Source organism: Mustela putorius, unplaced genomic scaffold, assembly GCF_011764305.1.
Source record: "Mustela putorius furo isolate JIRA1106 unplaced genomic scaffold, ASM1176430v1.1 tig00000508_pilon_pilon_pilon, whole genome shotgun sequence".
Lineage (NCBI taxonomy): Eukaryota > Metazoa > Chordata > Mammalia > Carnivora > Mustelidae > Mustela > Mustela putorius.
The window spans coordinates 1,137,262-1,154,628 of NW_025421402.1; the positions used below are offsets into that span (position 1 = coordinate 1,137,262).

General features: G+C 39.7%; 1 protein-coding gene across 2 annotated transcripts; it reads right to left on the reverse strand.

The window, feature by feature from the left end:
* Positions 1–1,969: 1,969 nt before the first annotated feature.
* On the reverse strand, positions 1,970–7,177 carry ZNF281 (zinc finger protein 281). 2 transcript variants are annotated; one of them, XM_004756238.3, is made up of 2 exons: positions 7,033–7,177; positions 1,970–6,806 (listed from the first exon to the last, which is right to left on the reverse strand). In XM_004756238.3, the coding sequence occupies exon 2, from the start codon at positions 6,790–6,792 to the stop codon at positions 4,099–4,101; it is 2,694 nt and encodes an 897-aa protein (XP_004756295.2). In that variant the 5' UTR covers positions 6,793–6,806; positions 7,033–7,177; the 3' UTR covers positions 1,970–4,098. The 2 variants fall into 2 exon arrangements, with proteins under 2 accessions (XP_004756295.2, XP_004756294.2); XM_004756237.3 differs by having other exon boundaries at positions 1,970–6,810; positions 7,033–7,153.
* Positions 7,178–17,367: the final 10,190 nt, after the last annotated feature.

Genomic DNA, 17,367 nt, shown 5'->3' on the forward strand with positions numbered 1-17,367 from the left:
CACTGTAATCTCAAAGGATTTATCTCAGAGTTTTTTGATCAAAGGTAAGACAACAGAATTCCCGGTGCTGTTTTCATGCTAATGTTCAAGTAATCAATTATTAAGAATGTAAATAACATAACAAGTAGAAATAACACAATTTTTTCCCTCAAAACCCATGAGGAACTACAAGAAGATTAGCAAACCACCACAGATCCTCTTCTGTGGTAAGGGATCCCATAACAAGAATATCCACAGAGTGCGCCAGCCTCACACAACACCATGCATGGGTCACATAGCACTAACAATCTTGCAGCACATTTTAAAAATCAAAATCTAGTCATTATGGATTAGAAAAACATGAATACCACAAAACTCAAAAAATGATAATATTCAGATGTAGTTTACTCTAAAAATCTCTCTCTCAAGTTCAGAACCTTTTTTCTAACGGAAGTTCTTCAGTTTAACAAGACCTATGAATCTGGAAATTAAGGATTGTATATGCCCTCATGAGGTCATATTGCTCAAAGTCACCCAGTTCACCCAATTCAGGCTTAAATGCTACTAATTACAAGTAAACTACAAAACTCCACATAGCAGGAAGGAACAAAGTTTTGCCCTTCTTACTTGATTAGTGCAATACATAAAACTAAATGTGAGGTAGAAATATTTGTATCATTGTTCACAATTTTAAAATATTAAAAATTTTAGATACAGGAGTGCTTGGCGGACTACTTGATCTAGGGATTGAGTTCAAGCCCCAAGTTAGGTGTAGAGCCTACTAAAAAAAAATTGTTTTAAGTACAGATTTTCTTCCACGTATTTCTGCTCTCATTTTTGAATTACCACACAAATTAGAGACTAGCAACTACTAAAATTATGGCAGACTTCATCCTGAATGTACAACAACACAATAGTTTCCTGTTTCATGTCCAAATATTTTAAAAGTAAAAACCTTAATTTAACAAAGATCATATTCAGATAAGGACATTCCATGGATAGAAACTAAGGTGGGGGGCGTAGGTGGGTAAAAAAAAAAAAAAGTTAGCTAGAATGGAGAAGTCAACTGTGCAGAGAAATCAAGACTTGGACTTGAAAGCAGACTCCGTGAGATTCTGCTTGGCAGTCTTGTTCAAGAAAATGACCAAATCTAGGAAATGACCTTGGCAAAGAAAGAACTAATTTACTTTTCATAATCCTGTGGGCCCAGGAGTAGATATTTCTCTACAGAAAAATCCATGTTTATGCTTAATATAATTTACCATTTCCCTACAATAGTATCATATGCCAAAAAAAAAAAAAGCAAAGTTTCAAAGACTTATTCCACCCACTAATATTTTTACTCCTTAATTCAACATTTATAGCCACTGAATTTCAAAGCACAATTTTCTGATTTTACATAGCCACTTACAATTAAAAGACACTTCCAAACATCTCTTCTGCATCTCTAATATTTATATGTCTTACTTCTCTCCTTCCGCTATCTATACTTTCAACCTTTTAAAACATGGTTAAACTATGACTAATACTTTTTAATTCCTACTAAAAATGCTCAAGGCCATTTTTTTGTGTCATACTGTTATCTTATTACAACCTTCTTGAGACAAAAAGGATCCATCTAGAACCAAAAGATACTGGAATCTGATTTTAAATGAGGTCTCAATAAATACTCTCTCTGGTATAATATTTAGAATAGGTAAACCCATTTCAACAAAACATGTTCTGATTTACATAATATTCAATTTCTACACTTCCATATATATATAGTGCACCTCACAGAAAATACTCACCCAGTTTTCACATAAAACAAACCTAGAAATATGAAAATACTTGAGTTCAAAAAAAAGAAAAACACCCCACAATAAAAATACAAGTCCCTAAAATTCAGTTTCATAACACCAATGTGAATTATTTTAGAAAATGTAGTTAATAAAAAAAAAAAAAAACCTGAAAAATGTTACTGGATATTAAGTGATATCTCCTTTCTTCATTTTGTGATTAACAGGTCTTTTATTGGTAGTAAACTAGAGCAAACAATCAGAATAATACATATGCAGTATTCAGTACACACAATAAAAGTTAAAGAAATTCAAAACCTGTATAAAACAAACACTGGAGAAAAATCATACAGCTTAAGAGATACAGTGGTAAAGGTCCTCTCCATCCTTTGATTACAGCTTGTACTCTGTACCCAATAGAACTTACCGCACTTACCAAAATAAGAAATACAGACTTTTTAGTATTGAGTGTATTTAAAAGGATTAAACACATTTTCTAAGAAACTTGCAATGACAAATAGGTGACCCTTTAGCTGGTAAGCAGACTTAAGGGAGGAAAGTGGGGAAAGGAAATTAACTAATATTTTGTAACCATTTTTAATAATTTCTTATTTTCCAAACACTGCTTTCATAACAGAAGTGTTTTACACTTGCACAATATTAATTACTTTATTATACATGGAAGCCTGTGGTAGGCTGATTACACAATAAGACTGCAAACAACCAGTGGTACTTTTCTGACGTCAGAAGAGTACATAAGACTGAAACATCACCGAAAGTACATAAAAAACTCATCAGCATAAACATCAAAGTACATTAAAAAATATAATCAGGAAAAAAATACAATTGCTAAAAAGTGGTTTAGAGCAGAGCTACTTACTGTCTTATCAGTAGCTTCAAATGGCAATTAGCGTTCATAGCAAGTTTTGATGACTTTACAAGACCCCTGTACAATACTGACTAATGCACCCTTTTAAAATGTACATTAAAGGCTGCAATTACACAAAGAGGTTCTGATGTCATTACTAAATGCAGACACTCTTCTCCCTCACATTAGAAAAAAAGTCACCGGTTGGAATTACAACCTTAGTAATATCTATAGCTCAAAGTATGTGGGGCTTTATTATACATGGAAATCTGTATGCGTTTTATTTTTTTAAAAAGGTACGTGGGGGTTATTTATCCCAGTGTTTAGTATTTGAATGCCATAAGGCATATAAAATGCCTAATGAATTACCTAATGGAATGTAAATCATTCTAAAATTGAAACTGTCCAGATAGAAGAGGAAACAAGGCAGGCTCAGAACTCTAAGAAAGAGGGTAGATCAAGAACAAGAACAAAAAACAGAAGTGTGGGTGACATGTAATAACACAGACAAGAGAACAATGTTTTAAGCCATGTATAATAAATAACGCATACCCCAAATTTCAAAGAATTATGTAATTCCAACTTGGGTTCTAATACTGGTACCAATGAACCACTCAGTCATCAACACTGCCAGATATCATTAACTTCTACTGGAACTACAGCCTTGTTACAGTTGGGATGAGAGGGTGCAATTTTTTTTTTCTTCTTTTATTAAAGCTATCATTCCAGGCTTTGATCAAAGATCCAAGAATATTTGTTCTACCAGGCTGGAATGAACGGTTTGGAAGTTCAGAGTACATTTAAAAGCTGCAACAAAATATAGGTAGCCAACATCTCAGAATTTTGGATCAGCCTAGATGGAGACAGCAATTTGAAATGTTTTCGATCCCTTACTTAAAAATGATGAAATGTTTATCAGCCCAGATAGAGCAATTTGAAATGTTTTCGATCCCTTACTTAAATGATGAAATGTATATCATACTATCTGTAAATTGGATATTCCATTACAGTGATAACGTACAGAATTCCCATGCGTTATTACACTTTCCTGAGAGTAAAGCAATTAGAATAACCTTAATCCTAGCAACAAAGTTTTTTTTGTGTATTTTTTGTTTTGTTTTTTTTTTGTAAAGTTTTTTTGTTTTTTGGGGTTTTTTTGTTTTTTGTTGGTTTTTTTTTTTTTTTTTTGCATTTAAAACTTTTGGGCTATTCCCTGACGATCTATACATGTAAATTTGATTGCTAAACATTGTCACTTTGAATGTCAAACTATTTTTAATCTATTGATTTTGATTAAAAATCATAATACAAACAGAGCTAAAATCACGCTAACAAAATAAACTAAATATGAAAAGTTGCATTGAAAGGGCATTACATTATTCTTAATAGGATCGTGTAGAAACATTCCAATGGCAGTGTTCTCAAAATAAAACAAAATTACATTAGACCTCCAGCCTGGTCACTTTTGGGACCTTACCTGTAACTTTGGCTGGTGGGTGTCTTTACTCTTGTACTACATGGCTCACTTACATCAGACATCATATTTGTATACCCTGAGAAATCTGACACTGAAGTCCTTACTCTATGGTCCACTTCTCCATTAGAGTTAGTGATGAAGGTCATTGGCACCCTGCTGCCCGACTTAAACTGAGAACCAAACGCTTGTGCAAAGTTCTCAATCTGGTACGTTGTTCTAGGCTCTATGTCTTTCTGAGGATCTATCTGGCTAGCTAACTCCTGAGATGGAATCTGAAAGCTTGTTGAGGACTCTAAATTTTTCTGTTGTTCCTTCTGGCTAGTCAATTTCTGAGATGAGGACTGGAAGGCTGATGAAGTCTCTAAATTCTTCTGAGAATCTATCAGATCATCCAGCTCCTGGGAAGGTGTCAACTGCTGATGTGTAGCATCCAAAGCAGATAAATAAAGACCTGGTTGAGATCCAAACAACATCCCAAAAGGAGGCTTTGGCAATGAAGATGGCAACACTGAGGTAACAGATTGGCCGAAACCACACTCCAAAGGAGATGTAGTGTATATCTGTTTTTCTGGAAATAAAGTGTGGTTGTGGAGAGGTGAAGACAAACTGACAAACTGGAAACCGTGTCCAAGAGTAAAACCTGCATTAGTGGATTTTTCAAAAGCCTGTTGGAGGTATTTGGAGTATTCTTGCAACATGCTTGCCTTATCATTCGAAGGTGTTTGGGTGCCTGGGCTCAAATTTTCTTCTTGAACCAATTCTGAGTGTTCTCCTGAGGTGTGTAAATCCACTCGCGGTTCCGTTATATTGAAAGGATCCTCTTTCTGGCTTTCTGATTTGTTGGAGTATTGATCCAAAATACTTTGTAAAACCTCATCAGGAATTCCAGACTTGTCATGACAAGACTTAATTTCAGCATTAAGAGCTGAGGAGTCAATAAGGGACAATGGGGTCTCATTGTCCAAAACACTGACACCTGCAGACTGAATGACGGACTGTTGGGAGACCATGTGTCCCACGTTTATAGAAAAGGCACTGTTGCTGCTGGCAGTTGGTAAATATCTTCTTTTCTTTGAAAACTGCATGGCATCATCATAATTACTACTTATTTGACCTTGTTTGCCACTCGTACTTTGGAGAAGACTAATGGTCTCCACACTATTATTCGATACTATGCCAAGTGAGCCACTTGGTTTCCCAGACAAGGACTTCTGTCCAACTATGTCTGGTAATGGTGACACAAAATTAAGGTAGTTTTTATCTGTATTCTTTCTGCTTCCTTTTTTAAAGATCAATTTTGGCACCCTTTTCTGCAGTTCATCAATACCAGTGCCAATTATGCCTCCACTGGAAGACACAGTAGGCATTTCTACTGAGTAACTCTGCATGTTTATATTATTTGAAATTTGTGATTCATTTGTTTTACCAGTCTTATGTTCCTTATTTTCAACAGCTATGCTTTTTGACTTCGTTTTTCTCCTTGAAGAACTTGTATTTCCCTGAGACAACACAGCCAGATTACCCATATTGTTATGGGTTGATGACCCAGGTTCTGCACTAGCGGCTCCTTTAGCTATGGCTTCACCACACGTGCGCCTGTGCTTCAACAGTCTATCAGTCCTTGAAAAATACTGTTGGCAAGTGTCACATTTATATGGCTTTTCTCCACTATGCGTCCTCTTGTGTCTCTCCATATGGTACTTCTGAATAAACTTCATGCTGCACTGATCACATCCAAATGGCTTCTCTCTACTATGAATTTTCTCATGTCTCTGCAGTAGGTATTTCTGAATGAAACCCATACTACACTGGCTGCACTGGAAAGGTCTTTCTCCAGTATGAATGAGGACATGTCTCCGCAAATGATAGGAGCTTCTGAAAGCAGCACTACAGTGATCACAGATATGAGGTTTCTGACTTGGGGAGAGGATGGCACCTTCTCCATCTCCAACCAAAGAAGGTTTGGAAGATGCACTTGGCTTCCTCTTGGCTTTGATTCCCTGAGATTCTGGCTTTGGCCTCTTTGCCTTTTTGACATTAGTGTCCTGCTTTGGCTCCTCATTGCCATGGTGGTCATCAGTCCTGCTACTGCTGCTGAGCAATACGTCGCGGTGGTGCTGGGCTGGTTGCTGCTGGGCATGCTGGTGGAGAATACTGAGGTCCTGGATGACGCCGTGGCTCCCCCCATCCCCACCTCCTAGGCCTGGAGATCTCTCTTCAGCCCCAGCGAACAGCCCCCCATAGTGGTGGTGGTGATGGTGGTGGTGGGACTGCTGCTCCTCAGGATCTGCGGGTTTCTCCTGTTTGATGCTGACCAAAGACTGCAAGAATCCCCAGGAGGTCCTCTGCGAGGGGAAGGCCGCGGCTGACGCCGCCGGCTCCTTCTTGAAAGTCATGTCCGGGGCTGGCGGAGGGGGGGGCTCAGCGGCCGGGGCTGCGGAGGTAGAGGAGGATAACACGCACTGCGGGGGAGGGGCGGCCGACCCCGCCGGCCGGGTGAAGCTGGTGACCGGGGGAAGCCGGTGGTTGAACATAACCATACCCTGGGGAAAGGTGGGTTCCATCTCTGCCCTCCTGCTGCTGCTGCCGCTGCCGCTGCCGCCGCCGCCACTACCGCCGCCGCCGGAGCCGCTACCACCGCTACTGCCGGTACCACCGCCGCCACTCAGGAACCCACTGCCGATTTTCATACCCCGGAGGAGGCCTGGCTGAGGAGAGGAGGAGGAAGAGGGAAGAGGGAGGAAAGGGGGTGGAACCGGGCCCCGGGCCGGGACCACCGCAGCGCCCAGGACCCCGCCGCGCCGCCGCCCAGACCGCAACGCGCCCAGCACTAATTCCCAGCCCGGCTGCCTCCGGCACCGGTACGCATGGTCCTGTGACTCTTCCCTAGGCCTCGCCCTCTCCCTCTCCGGCCCACCGGCAACACTTACGGGTACCGCCGCCGCCGCAGCCGCCGTCGCCTCCAGTTAATAAAAATAACGCCGTCCTCTCCACAATGGAATTAAAAGCCTCCCTTCTACTGCGCAGCCGCGGCGCGGTGTCTGCTGGGAACTCCTCAACCCAGCCAGAGGGGAGCTCTGTGGAGCCAGGGCGCCTGCGCCACAGCTTCCGCCCGGCCGGCCTGTCAATCACTGGGGCGGTTGGGCGGAGGGGAGGCCCGGAGCTCGAGGGGTGGGGATTTGGATCCCCTGCAGAAAGAGGCTTCCAGGCGAGCAGGCGTGATTGGTGGGCTGCACTGACGGAGATGGACGTGGATGAGGGCTTCTGGGGGAGGACGCTCAGGAGGTGGAACCCAAGGGGCGGGATTACGCGGGGCCGTAATGCGGCGTGGCTTGGGGGCTGCAGAGAAAGAGCCTGGCAGAAGAGGTGGGGGAAACTGAGGACTAAAAGTGGGGGCTTTCTGTGCTTTACAGTTTGCAGTCCAGGTATGGAATCAAAATCCAAAGCCAGAAGTGGATCACTTAGGGCACTTTTGGTTCTACCTAAAGGCAGTAAACTTCAGGTGCTCAACATTTATTAAAAACATTGCTTCTGTTAAACCTCTTAGTTTGGAAAAAATAATGGGCTTTTGCATTTATAGGAGGAGCCTGCTTTGAAACCGCAATAGAGGTACCGTTGCAAAAAAAAAAAAAAAAAAAAAAAAAAAAAAGTTGTCTAATTGCCAACCTACCTGAAGGCTACTGGAAAAGGAAACCGCTTGTAATCCAGGTGCAGCAACCCTGTAAAACACGCCCACACACATACTTCATCATCATCAGAGGTTATTTAAATGCCCACATACCTTTTCAGTCTGGCTAATGAGTCTGTTTGCTATCTTATATTGTTGCCTAGCCCCTTACGTTACTTAACGAAAAACTTGACTACTAGGTCTTTCTAAGATTGTACCAGGATTCACCCTGCCCTCCCCGAGCACAGAATGCTGAGAAACACATGCGAAATTACGAATTTTTTCCAAGGGAAAATTACAAAGTAAAATCTTGAAATCAAAGACCAATAAAAACCAAACAGGTCTTTACTCAGTGCCTAATATACACAGAGCACTCACTTTCAAATTAAGCATGCAGAAATCTAAACCAGCAACTTGCCTAACAGACTATTTATAAATCATGGTATTTTTTCATAAAAGAAAACTATGACAATAATTTACTTACATAGTATATTTTCTTAATGAAATTCCAAGTCAAATTTCTCAATAATATTCCTAGCTAAATAACTTCTCATAATTAAATAATAAATGACTTCTCTGAGAAATTCCACCACTGAAACAATAAGTATTATCCATTACTCCTTTCAGGACTCTCTTAGCTTGCTTAAAAACTTAAAAGATAATATTTAATCATCACTTTGAGGTAAGAAAGGATATTTTTCTAATTCCATGTGATTACATATAAGCATTCTGCCACTTAAAACTGTGAAACTTTAATACCGTCCAGTCTAGTTAAGTGTTAAAAGAAAGACTGAAAATTCAAAAACTTAAGGCAGTAGTAAAATATTAGTCAATGCCTATGAGAAATGAGGCTGTCCCTTTATTCAGGGTGTCAGTGTTTAATGGTAAGCTGGGATGCATATAAGCTAGTCCAAGCATGAAGGGCAGTAGGACACTCATATGAAAAGCCAACTTTGTTCTTCAGTTATCAAGATAAGAAACCTGTCATTTCTCTCATTCACTCTGTCAGCCTTGAGATACTCCAAGCAGACTTACCTCTGTGTTGTATACCCCATATATCAGGAAGATGAAGAGACCCTGTAAAATAAAATGGAGGGAAAAAGCTGTTAACGCTAATCATTTCAGCAGTAGAAATACCTGAAATAAACTTTCCTGGGAACAGACAAAAGAAGACACACTTCATCAAGGTCAATTTATTTTTCTATTTTTCAACATTAGAAGCTGTACCTTGAGCATTTATAAGGTAACATACCAGCACATCACTTATAGTGGTGGTGCTGTTCAATTCTCCACAAATAGAAAGTAAAGAATACCATTCCTCATACACAGAATATTAATTTTAAAAATCAATATGCTAGTCTCCAGAAATGTCATCAAAGTAATCACAGAAATAGCTCTCAGCATCAGTATTTCTAAGCACTGTTTTGGAATATAGCAACAAGAATATATTTATTACCATCTTCAATGGGGTAAAAAAAAATTTTAAATTAAAACAGCTAAATGGATAAACTTAGGGTAATAAATATGAGTATCTTTTGAGTAGTATTTAAAATACTACTTCAAGTTAAGGTAAAATTTCACATTACCACTTGTAAGATTGCACACATTTTTATGTAACCTTTGTAAAGAAAAGTTCCAGAGATCTGCTATTTATTAGTTCTTTTCTAAGAATTAGTCCTATTCCGAGTTTTAGAAAATACTTAATAAGTAAAGTATAAAATGAATCTCACTCTTAAATCTAAAAGATTAAATTTTTTAAGTAAATAAACTTAGAGATAATAGCAAGAAATTTTCCATGTGTTTTTGCTTTACAGAGGAAGTAAAAATCTATATTGTCCTCTTCTTATTAGGTATTAGCAAACCAAATATTAGATAGAGGTCTGCACTAACTTCTAGAAATGACTCAAAAAGTTAAGAAATTTGACATTTTCAAAAGGAAAATATTACGGAACTATCTTAATGTTTGTTTTATATCTGAGTACTTAACATCTTACAGATAATGGAAAAAATCCTATAACGAGATTGAATAAAACAGAAAAGGTTTTGCTCTTGTTTCTTTTATAATAGACATTATTTTTTAAGAACAGTTTTATTTATTTATTTTGAAGATTTTATTTATTTGACAAGAGAGAGAGACAGCAAGAGAGGGAACACAGCAGGGGGAGTGGGAGAGGGTGAAGCAGGCTTCCAGCTGAGCAGGGAGCCTGATATGGGGCTCCATCCCAGGACCCTAGAATCACGACCTGAGCTGAAGGCAAATGCCTAACAACTAAGCCACCCAGGTACTTCAAAAACAGTTTTAGATTTACAAAAAATTGAGAAGAAAGTACAGTTTGCATGTACCCCACATCCAGTTTCCTCGATTATCATAATTTTACTTTTTATTTTAAATTTTTTAAAAGATTTTATTTATTTATTTGACAGAGAGAGAGAGAGAGAGATCACAAGTAGGCAGACAGAATGGCAGGCAGAGGGGGCAGGGAGGCAGGCTCCCTGCTGAGCAGAGAGCCCACTGTGGGGCTCAATCCCACGACCCTGGGATCATGACCTGAGCCGAAGGCAGAGGCTTTAACCCACTGAGCCACTCAGGAGCCCCATAATTTTACTTTTTAAAAAAGAGCATGTATGTATGTATGTATGTATGTATGTATGTATTTCAGAGGGAAAGGGAGAGGTAGTCTTAAGCAGACTCAATCTCCTGACCCTGAGATAAGGACCTGAGCTAAAACCAAGAGTTGAACCTTTAACTGACTGTGTGACTTAGGTGCCCTTCATCATTTTACTTTTTAAATTTCTTTTTAAAGTAATCTTTACACCCAATATGGGGCTTGAATTCATAACAGCACGGAGATCAAGAGTTGCATGCTCTACTGACTGAGCCAGATAGATGTCCTTGATACATTTTACATTTTATATTACATATACATTTTCCAAATGTATATTCATTACAATTAATCTTAGTAGTTTTCAATACTGCTCGCTATAAGATTACAGAAACAAACTTGCATTATATGTATTTGTATTAAGAAGAAAAACTGATAGAGTTTTGAACAACCAAAAGTATCTATTGGGTCATAAACTATTAAAAATTCAAACACAGTGGGAGTTTTCTCACTGTGCATACGTGATGTCCCGTAGCTCAACGCCAACACTCAAGTTCATCTTTCAAGTAGCCTTTCTCAAGGTCTACATAGTGCAGAGTGAATTCAAGCTGCTTAGATGGTACTCATTTTATAAGCTACTTGTCTACCTATATTCTAGATAATTCGGGATGCCTGGGTGACTCACTGGGTTAAAGCCTCTACCTTTGGCTCGGGTCCTGATCTCAGGGTCCTGGGATGGAGCCCCGCATCGGGTGCTCTGCTTGGCGGGAGGCCTGCTTCCTCCGCTCTCTCTGTCTGCCTCTCTGCCTACTTGTGATCTCTCTTTCTGTCAAATAAATAAATAAAATCTTAAAAAAAATTTTTTTAAAGAAAAAAGTGTCCTCTGATTTATGGCAAAAGTATAAGATAATCAACAGTCCTCCTTCCTTTCATATTGCTAATTTTTTATTTCATGTTGTGTTATATAGATATAAAATTAAGAGTAGGTCACTCAAACTTTACTTCTATTTATGAGATAGGAGTATTTTGCTTTGTGCAATAGAGTTCTTCGCTATAATGTCTTGTATCTTGAATAGTATGCACTATGATTTGTATATGTTAAGAAATTCAGCTGTTTCCATGAAGTCTATATGGTGCTTTGAAAATCAAATAGCCCTTCTACAATGTGTACCATCACTCCTATAATTTATCCATTCTGTAAATTCAATTTGCTCTAAAAGAAAACAGAATTTTTTAAAAAGTCACATTTATTCTCCATGTCTCGGTAAAGTGAGGAGGATATGGAGCATGTCCTAACATATTTATTTATAGTACGTTCATGTTACTTATTACACATTTTAAATTTCAATACATTGAACTCTTCAAAGGAATAGAAAATGATCAACAACAAAAGTCTCCCTTTTGAAAAAAGGATTTAGACTGAAAAGCAATTTTAAATAAGGTCTAACTCCAATCTCAGAGTTTTCTGGCTCTTTCTCCTTTTTCTTCAACAGATGCACACTGGAGAGCATGACCAGCAATCCCCAAAATGATGACTTCAAAGACCCTGACAAAGTCTGAAATTTGAAATCACTCCAAGGAATCTCTGTTTTTCTTTCTTGTGGATTGTCTACTGGATGCCACTACCACCTGTCAAAAGGTGAAACATTGATAATAATATTAATTAATTAAATTGTATATGTATATGACTTTTTTCCCCTCGGATTTTACCAACTATTGACAGTTGTGATCATTTAGCTCTAACTCTAAGGAACTTCATAACCCTTCACTACTGGATACATATCGCAGAATCTAAACAGAAACAGTGAAACATAAAAATCTTAAGCCATGGCTAGGAGCCACTTTTAAATCCTCGCAGAGATACCTTTAAGAACAGCGGGGCGGAACCAACTGCCAAATTTCAACTGGCACTGAGGTTTCTGAACTCCTTACACGAACATTCTGTCTCACCCCAGAGTGAATACTATACGTATGCCACATTTCTGAAATGAATGACCCCTCATGTCTGTTAGGTAGCTTCTGCTATTCCATCCATAATAGATATGGAGTATCGATCTATAATGGAACCAATTTCTCAATGTTTTAATCACAATAAAAATAACAGTAATTGGGTAGGAAGCCTCCCAGGTTATGCCTCGTTTCCTGTAGCATGTGTGTATTTTATGGGTAGAAGCCAGGACTAGGGAAAGAACACAAGGGTATTACATCTGATATTGTAGGGGAGTTAAAAATAGAAACTTAAAGGATAGAGGGGGGGAAACCATACTGTATGATTTTATTTTCATTTATATATGGAACATTAACAGTTGAGGCAGCTTTGTGAATATCTCCATTGTCAAAAATGTTCATTGAATAATGTCGGCTGATAGATTCAATGGCTTACATCGAGTCTGTTATTTTTACATGGATTGTTCTGTACTTTGGTAGCACACTGCCTACTCAACAATCAGAATAATATTAACAATGCTAATATATGTATAGCACTCTCAAAGCACATTCATTTACATAATTCCATTTGTTCCTCACTACAATACTGCGAAGTAGGCAGCATGAGTATTATTAGCTTTTTTTTATATACAAGGATTTTGAGGCTTGCTCAAAATGCCACAGTGCTGACAAGTTGGCAGAGGCAAGGATTAGTGTTCTGACTCCTCATCTAATTCGCTTTCCCATACAACTGCCTTAAATAGAGACACCTGCGTAACTCTGAAGTCACCAGCGTCAAGGTAATACAACTGGGGAGATCTTTCAAAGCTGAGGCTTTTTTCAAAGCGTATCACTGTTTGATTAGCTTAGAAGGTCAGGGACACAGTATGCGGTAATAGGGCTTCAACCCCCCACCCCCGCCACCCAGGGGCCCTATCAGTCTAAGAGGCCCTAGCAAGTGCAACAGGAAATATGCTTTGCAACAATTATTCTCAGTTGCTATGTGCCAGGTTCTGTCTTTTGTACTTTCCTTACAAATTCTCCTTCAATGATGTATACTTGCTAGTTGCCTGGAAACATATCTTTTCCAATCAAAATGCTGCTAGGTAACCACATAGTCAAATACCCTTTATCATTAGCATCATTTACCGAACTTCTTTGAATGTATGGCACTAGGCCGTGTGCTTTTAGTTATTTACAAATCATGCTCAGTTTCTATAAACAATTCCCAGTTTGGGGACTAAATCCCATAGAAACAAAAGCATTCGTGTGCAAGGGTAGGTGCGTTTGAGGTTGCTTATTGTGTGTAGTGGGAAAGAACTGGAAACAACCCAAGTGCCCTTCAACACGGGAGTGGCTGAATAGATTGTGATATCTTCATCCCTTATGATATTCGGCAGCTGAGAGAATGAGGTAGAGCTATGTTTATTGGTTTGGAGTGATTTCCATGCATTTTTTTTTTTTTTAAGATTTTATTGATGACAGAGGGAGATAGCAAGAGAGGGAACACAAGCATGGGGCAGGTGGAGCGGGAGAAGCAGGCTCTCTGCTGAGCAGGAAGCCCAATATGGGGCTCAATCCCAGGATGCGGGGATCATGACCTGAGCCGAAGGCGGACACTTAATGACTGAGCCACCCAGGCGCCCCTCCGTGCATTGTTAAATGAGAAAAGCAAGAAGACACATGTGTGATACACTCTCATTTTTGTAAAGCAAATGACAAAACCCTCCTTTCCCTCCCCAAATATACCTGGTTCAACAGGAGAAAGGTGTGGAAAGGTGCACACCAAACTGTTGTGACTAGTTCCCCAGTAGAAAGGACGAGAGGAAAAGGAGGCAAGTCAAACACTATCGAAGCACACCACAGAAACATGCATGACCTTAGCAAAAGAGATGGAATATATAATTCTTTGGAGCATATTAGATATGAATGTGGAACATAGGATCTGTACATGGATAAGGATCTAAAAATAAAATAGACAAATAAAATATTGACTGGATTTGGGATAAGATTGTGGGGTTTTTCTTACTATTTTTCAAGAGATTTTATTTTAGAGATTTTATTCATTTATTTGAGAGAGAGAGAGAGAGAGAGAGAGAGAATGAGATGGGGGAAGGTCAGAGGGAGAAGCAGACTCCTGCTGAGCAGGGAGCCCAGCATGGGGCTCGATCATGACGAAGGCAGCCGCTTAGCTGACTTGAGGTACCCTATTACTATAACCTTTTTTTTTGTAATATATATTTTTTAAAAAGATTTTATTTTATTCAGACAGAGATCACAAGTGGGCAGAGAGGCAGACAGGGAGAGAGGGGAGGAAGCGGGCTCCCTGCTGAGCAGAGAGCCTGATGCGGGGCTTGATCCCAGGACCCCGAGATCATGACCTGAGCCGAAGGCAGAGGCTTTAACCTACTGAGCCACCCAGGTGGCCCAAGATTTTATTTTTAAGTCATTTCTACACCCAATGTGGGGTTCAAACTCATAATCTGCAGTCGAGAGTCCCACACTCTACCAACTGAGCCAGTCAAGTGCCCTCTATTATTTTAATATAGAGTATAATACATTTGAATTTAAAAAGATATAAGTGGGTTTATTTAAAGTAAATTTATTATTTTTGAATGGGCTTATAATTTAATAATAAATGTATATTCATTGTGATTAGTAGACTAAAAGAAATATAGGCAGTTTATACAAGAGAGTACATCATTAAGTGATGACTGGTTTTGCATCATGCATTTGGCTGCTACTTTTCTGAAGATCTGATTCTTGAAGGAGAAGGAAGGGTGACTAAAGAGACAGTAATTAGACACAGAAGTCTGAGCCTTGGGAAGGATATATGGGATAGAGATATGGGTTTGGGAATCATCTCAGTATGGATGGAAGTGGAGGTCCTCAACTAGGGAGTGTGTAAGTAAATAAAGGCAATGGATTTGGGAGGGCGCCTGAGTGGCTCAGTGGGTTAAGCCTCTGACTTCAGCTCAGGACATGATCTCAGGGTCCTGGGATCGAGCCCCACATCAGGCTCTCTGCACAGCAGGGAGCCTGCTTCCCCCTCTCTCTCTGCCTGCCTCTCTGCCTACTCATGATCTCTCTCTGAGTCAAATAAATAAATAAAATCTTAAAAAAAAAAAAAGGCAATGGCTTTGGGACAGACTTCTGGAAATGTCATCCCTGCTTCAGAGTTGAGCAGAGAGAAACAAAAAAATACACCAATGAAGGAAGAGTCAGAGAGGTTGAGAAAGGATGTTTTCGTGAGAGCCAATGGAAAAGAGTTTCAAAGAAGTAATGATGAGTGGCAAACATAGGTTAAAGGCGTAAACTCTGAAACCAAACTGCCTATGTCCCAGTATAGCTCTGCCACTCAGTAGCTGTGTGATCTAGGGCAAATTCCTAAACATCTCTGTGCCTCACTCTCATCATGTACAAAATGCTCACAGTAATGGACCTGTTCCATAAGACTGTTATGAGAACTGGGGCGCCTGGGTGACTCAGTGGGTTAAAGCCTCTGCCTTGGGCTCAGGTCATGATCCCAGGGTCCTGGGATCGAGCCCTGCATCGGGCTCTCTGCTCTGCAGGGAGCCTTCTTCTCCCCTCCTCTCTCTGCCTGCCTCTCTGCCTACTTGTGATCTCTGTCTGTCAAATAAATAAATAAAATCTTTAAAACAAACAAACAAACAACTGTTACGGGAACTAAATGAGTTCATGATTGTAAAATGCTTAGAACAGCGCCTAGCACAGATCTTTGCTATATGAGTGTCTGACTGATTGTCACAGTAAGATCAACTAAGAAAGGACCTGAAAACGACATTGGACTTGGGGAGTTCCTGATTCTTTGCATTTCTGTTGGAGTACGTACTCTATGTCAAGCACTGAGGAGACAGTCATGAACAAAACACTGACCTTGCCCTCCAGGAGCTTCTATTCTGGTGAAAAGCGTGTATTGAGTTTGTACTGTGTGCCCTGTTCTAATCACCCGGCAAGCATGACCTTGCTCATTCCTCACAATTACCCGGGATCGAGGTCCCAAAAATTATCCTCATTTTTATGAGTAAAAACACTGAGCTGCATGGAGGGGCTTAGCAAGGTGCCGGAGGCAGGAGGTGGCGGGAGCGGGAATTGAACTGAGCTGGACTGGCTCTGGAGAACACCTCCACAACTTCTAAATCATACTGTCTGCAAGTGGCTGCTGGTGTGCACAGCAGCAGCGGCTCGGGAAGCATGGTGGGGACGATACCAGACGGTAGGAAGCTGAGCATTGACCGGGAGCTAGTTAACAGAGAGAGAGGCTGAGAAAGGCTGAAAGCATTTCCACGGAGAACCCACATGACAAAGTCCAAGTGTGTGGATTTGTGGGGGATTTATTCTATTTGGGTGACAGAGTAAGGAACGCTACAGGATTAAGCCGTGAGCATGTTCTTTGGTCAAGTCTTTCTCAAAATACTGGTTTCTACTTTTCCTATGCGGGAGCCGTGGGGCAGTCAGTTCAAGATTAAGATCTCTAGTTTATTCATTGAAGCTAGGTCAGTACAACTTACCAGGTCCACGTGTGGCAGAATCTCATTCTATTACCAAAATCAAAGAAGATGAAATGTAGTCTCAAATTTAACATAGCTGAAGGCTGGAGAGGAGAGATCCAAATTTTTTGGTAAAGGTAAAAAAAAATCTGAAAAGCAGTCTTCTCTTTCCTTGGTCTGATTCTGAATTAGCAGGTCCCAGGAATCTGCATTTTTAACACATGCTCGAGTTGTTCTGATGCATAATAAAACTTAAGAATTAATTCTGTCCATCAAACACATAAAGAAAGAATCTAAAAAAAAAAAAATCCATAGAATAAAACTCTGGTTGTCAAAACTGTCTAAATTCTATCCTGAAATTCTTCCTAATTTATTTACTCCTTAAGCCTTTTGGTTACCATACCTGAAAGCTGATGCAATACAGAATTCCTTTCATCTTCAAATAAAGCAAATGCCTATACTTCTCTAACATTATAGACTCTCTTATTTGCTGATTATGCCTTAAAACAGAGATTTGTTAATTTTACATGACAAAGACATACAGAAGGCTTATTTTGA

What these genes read in the sequence shown, in the direction of transcription:
- ZNF281 (XM_004756238.3), bottom strand. Translation starts at nt 6,792, where the DNA reads ATGAAAATCGGCAGTGGGTTCCTGAGTGGCGGCGGTGGTACCGGCAGT.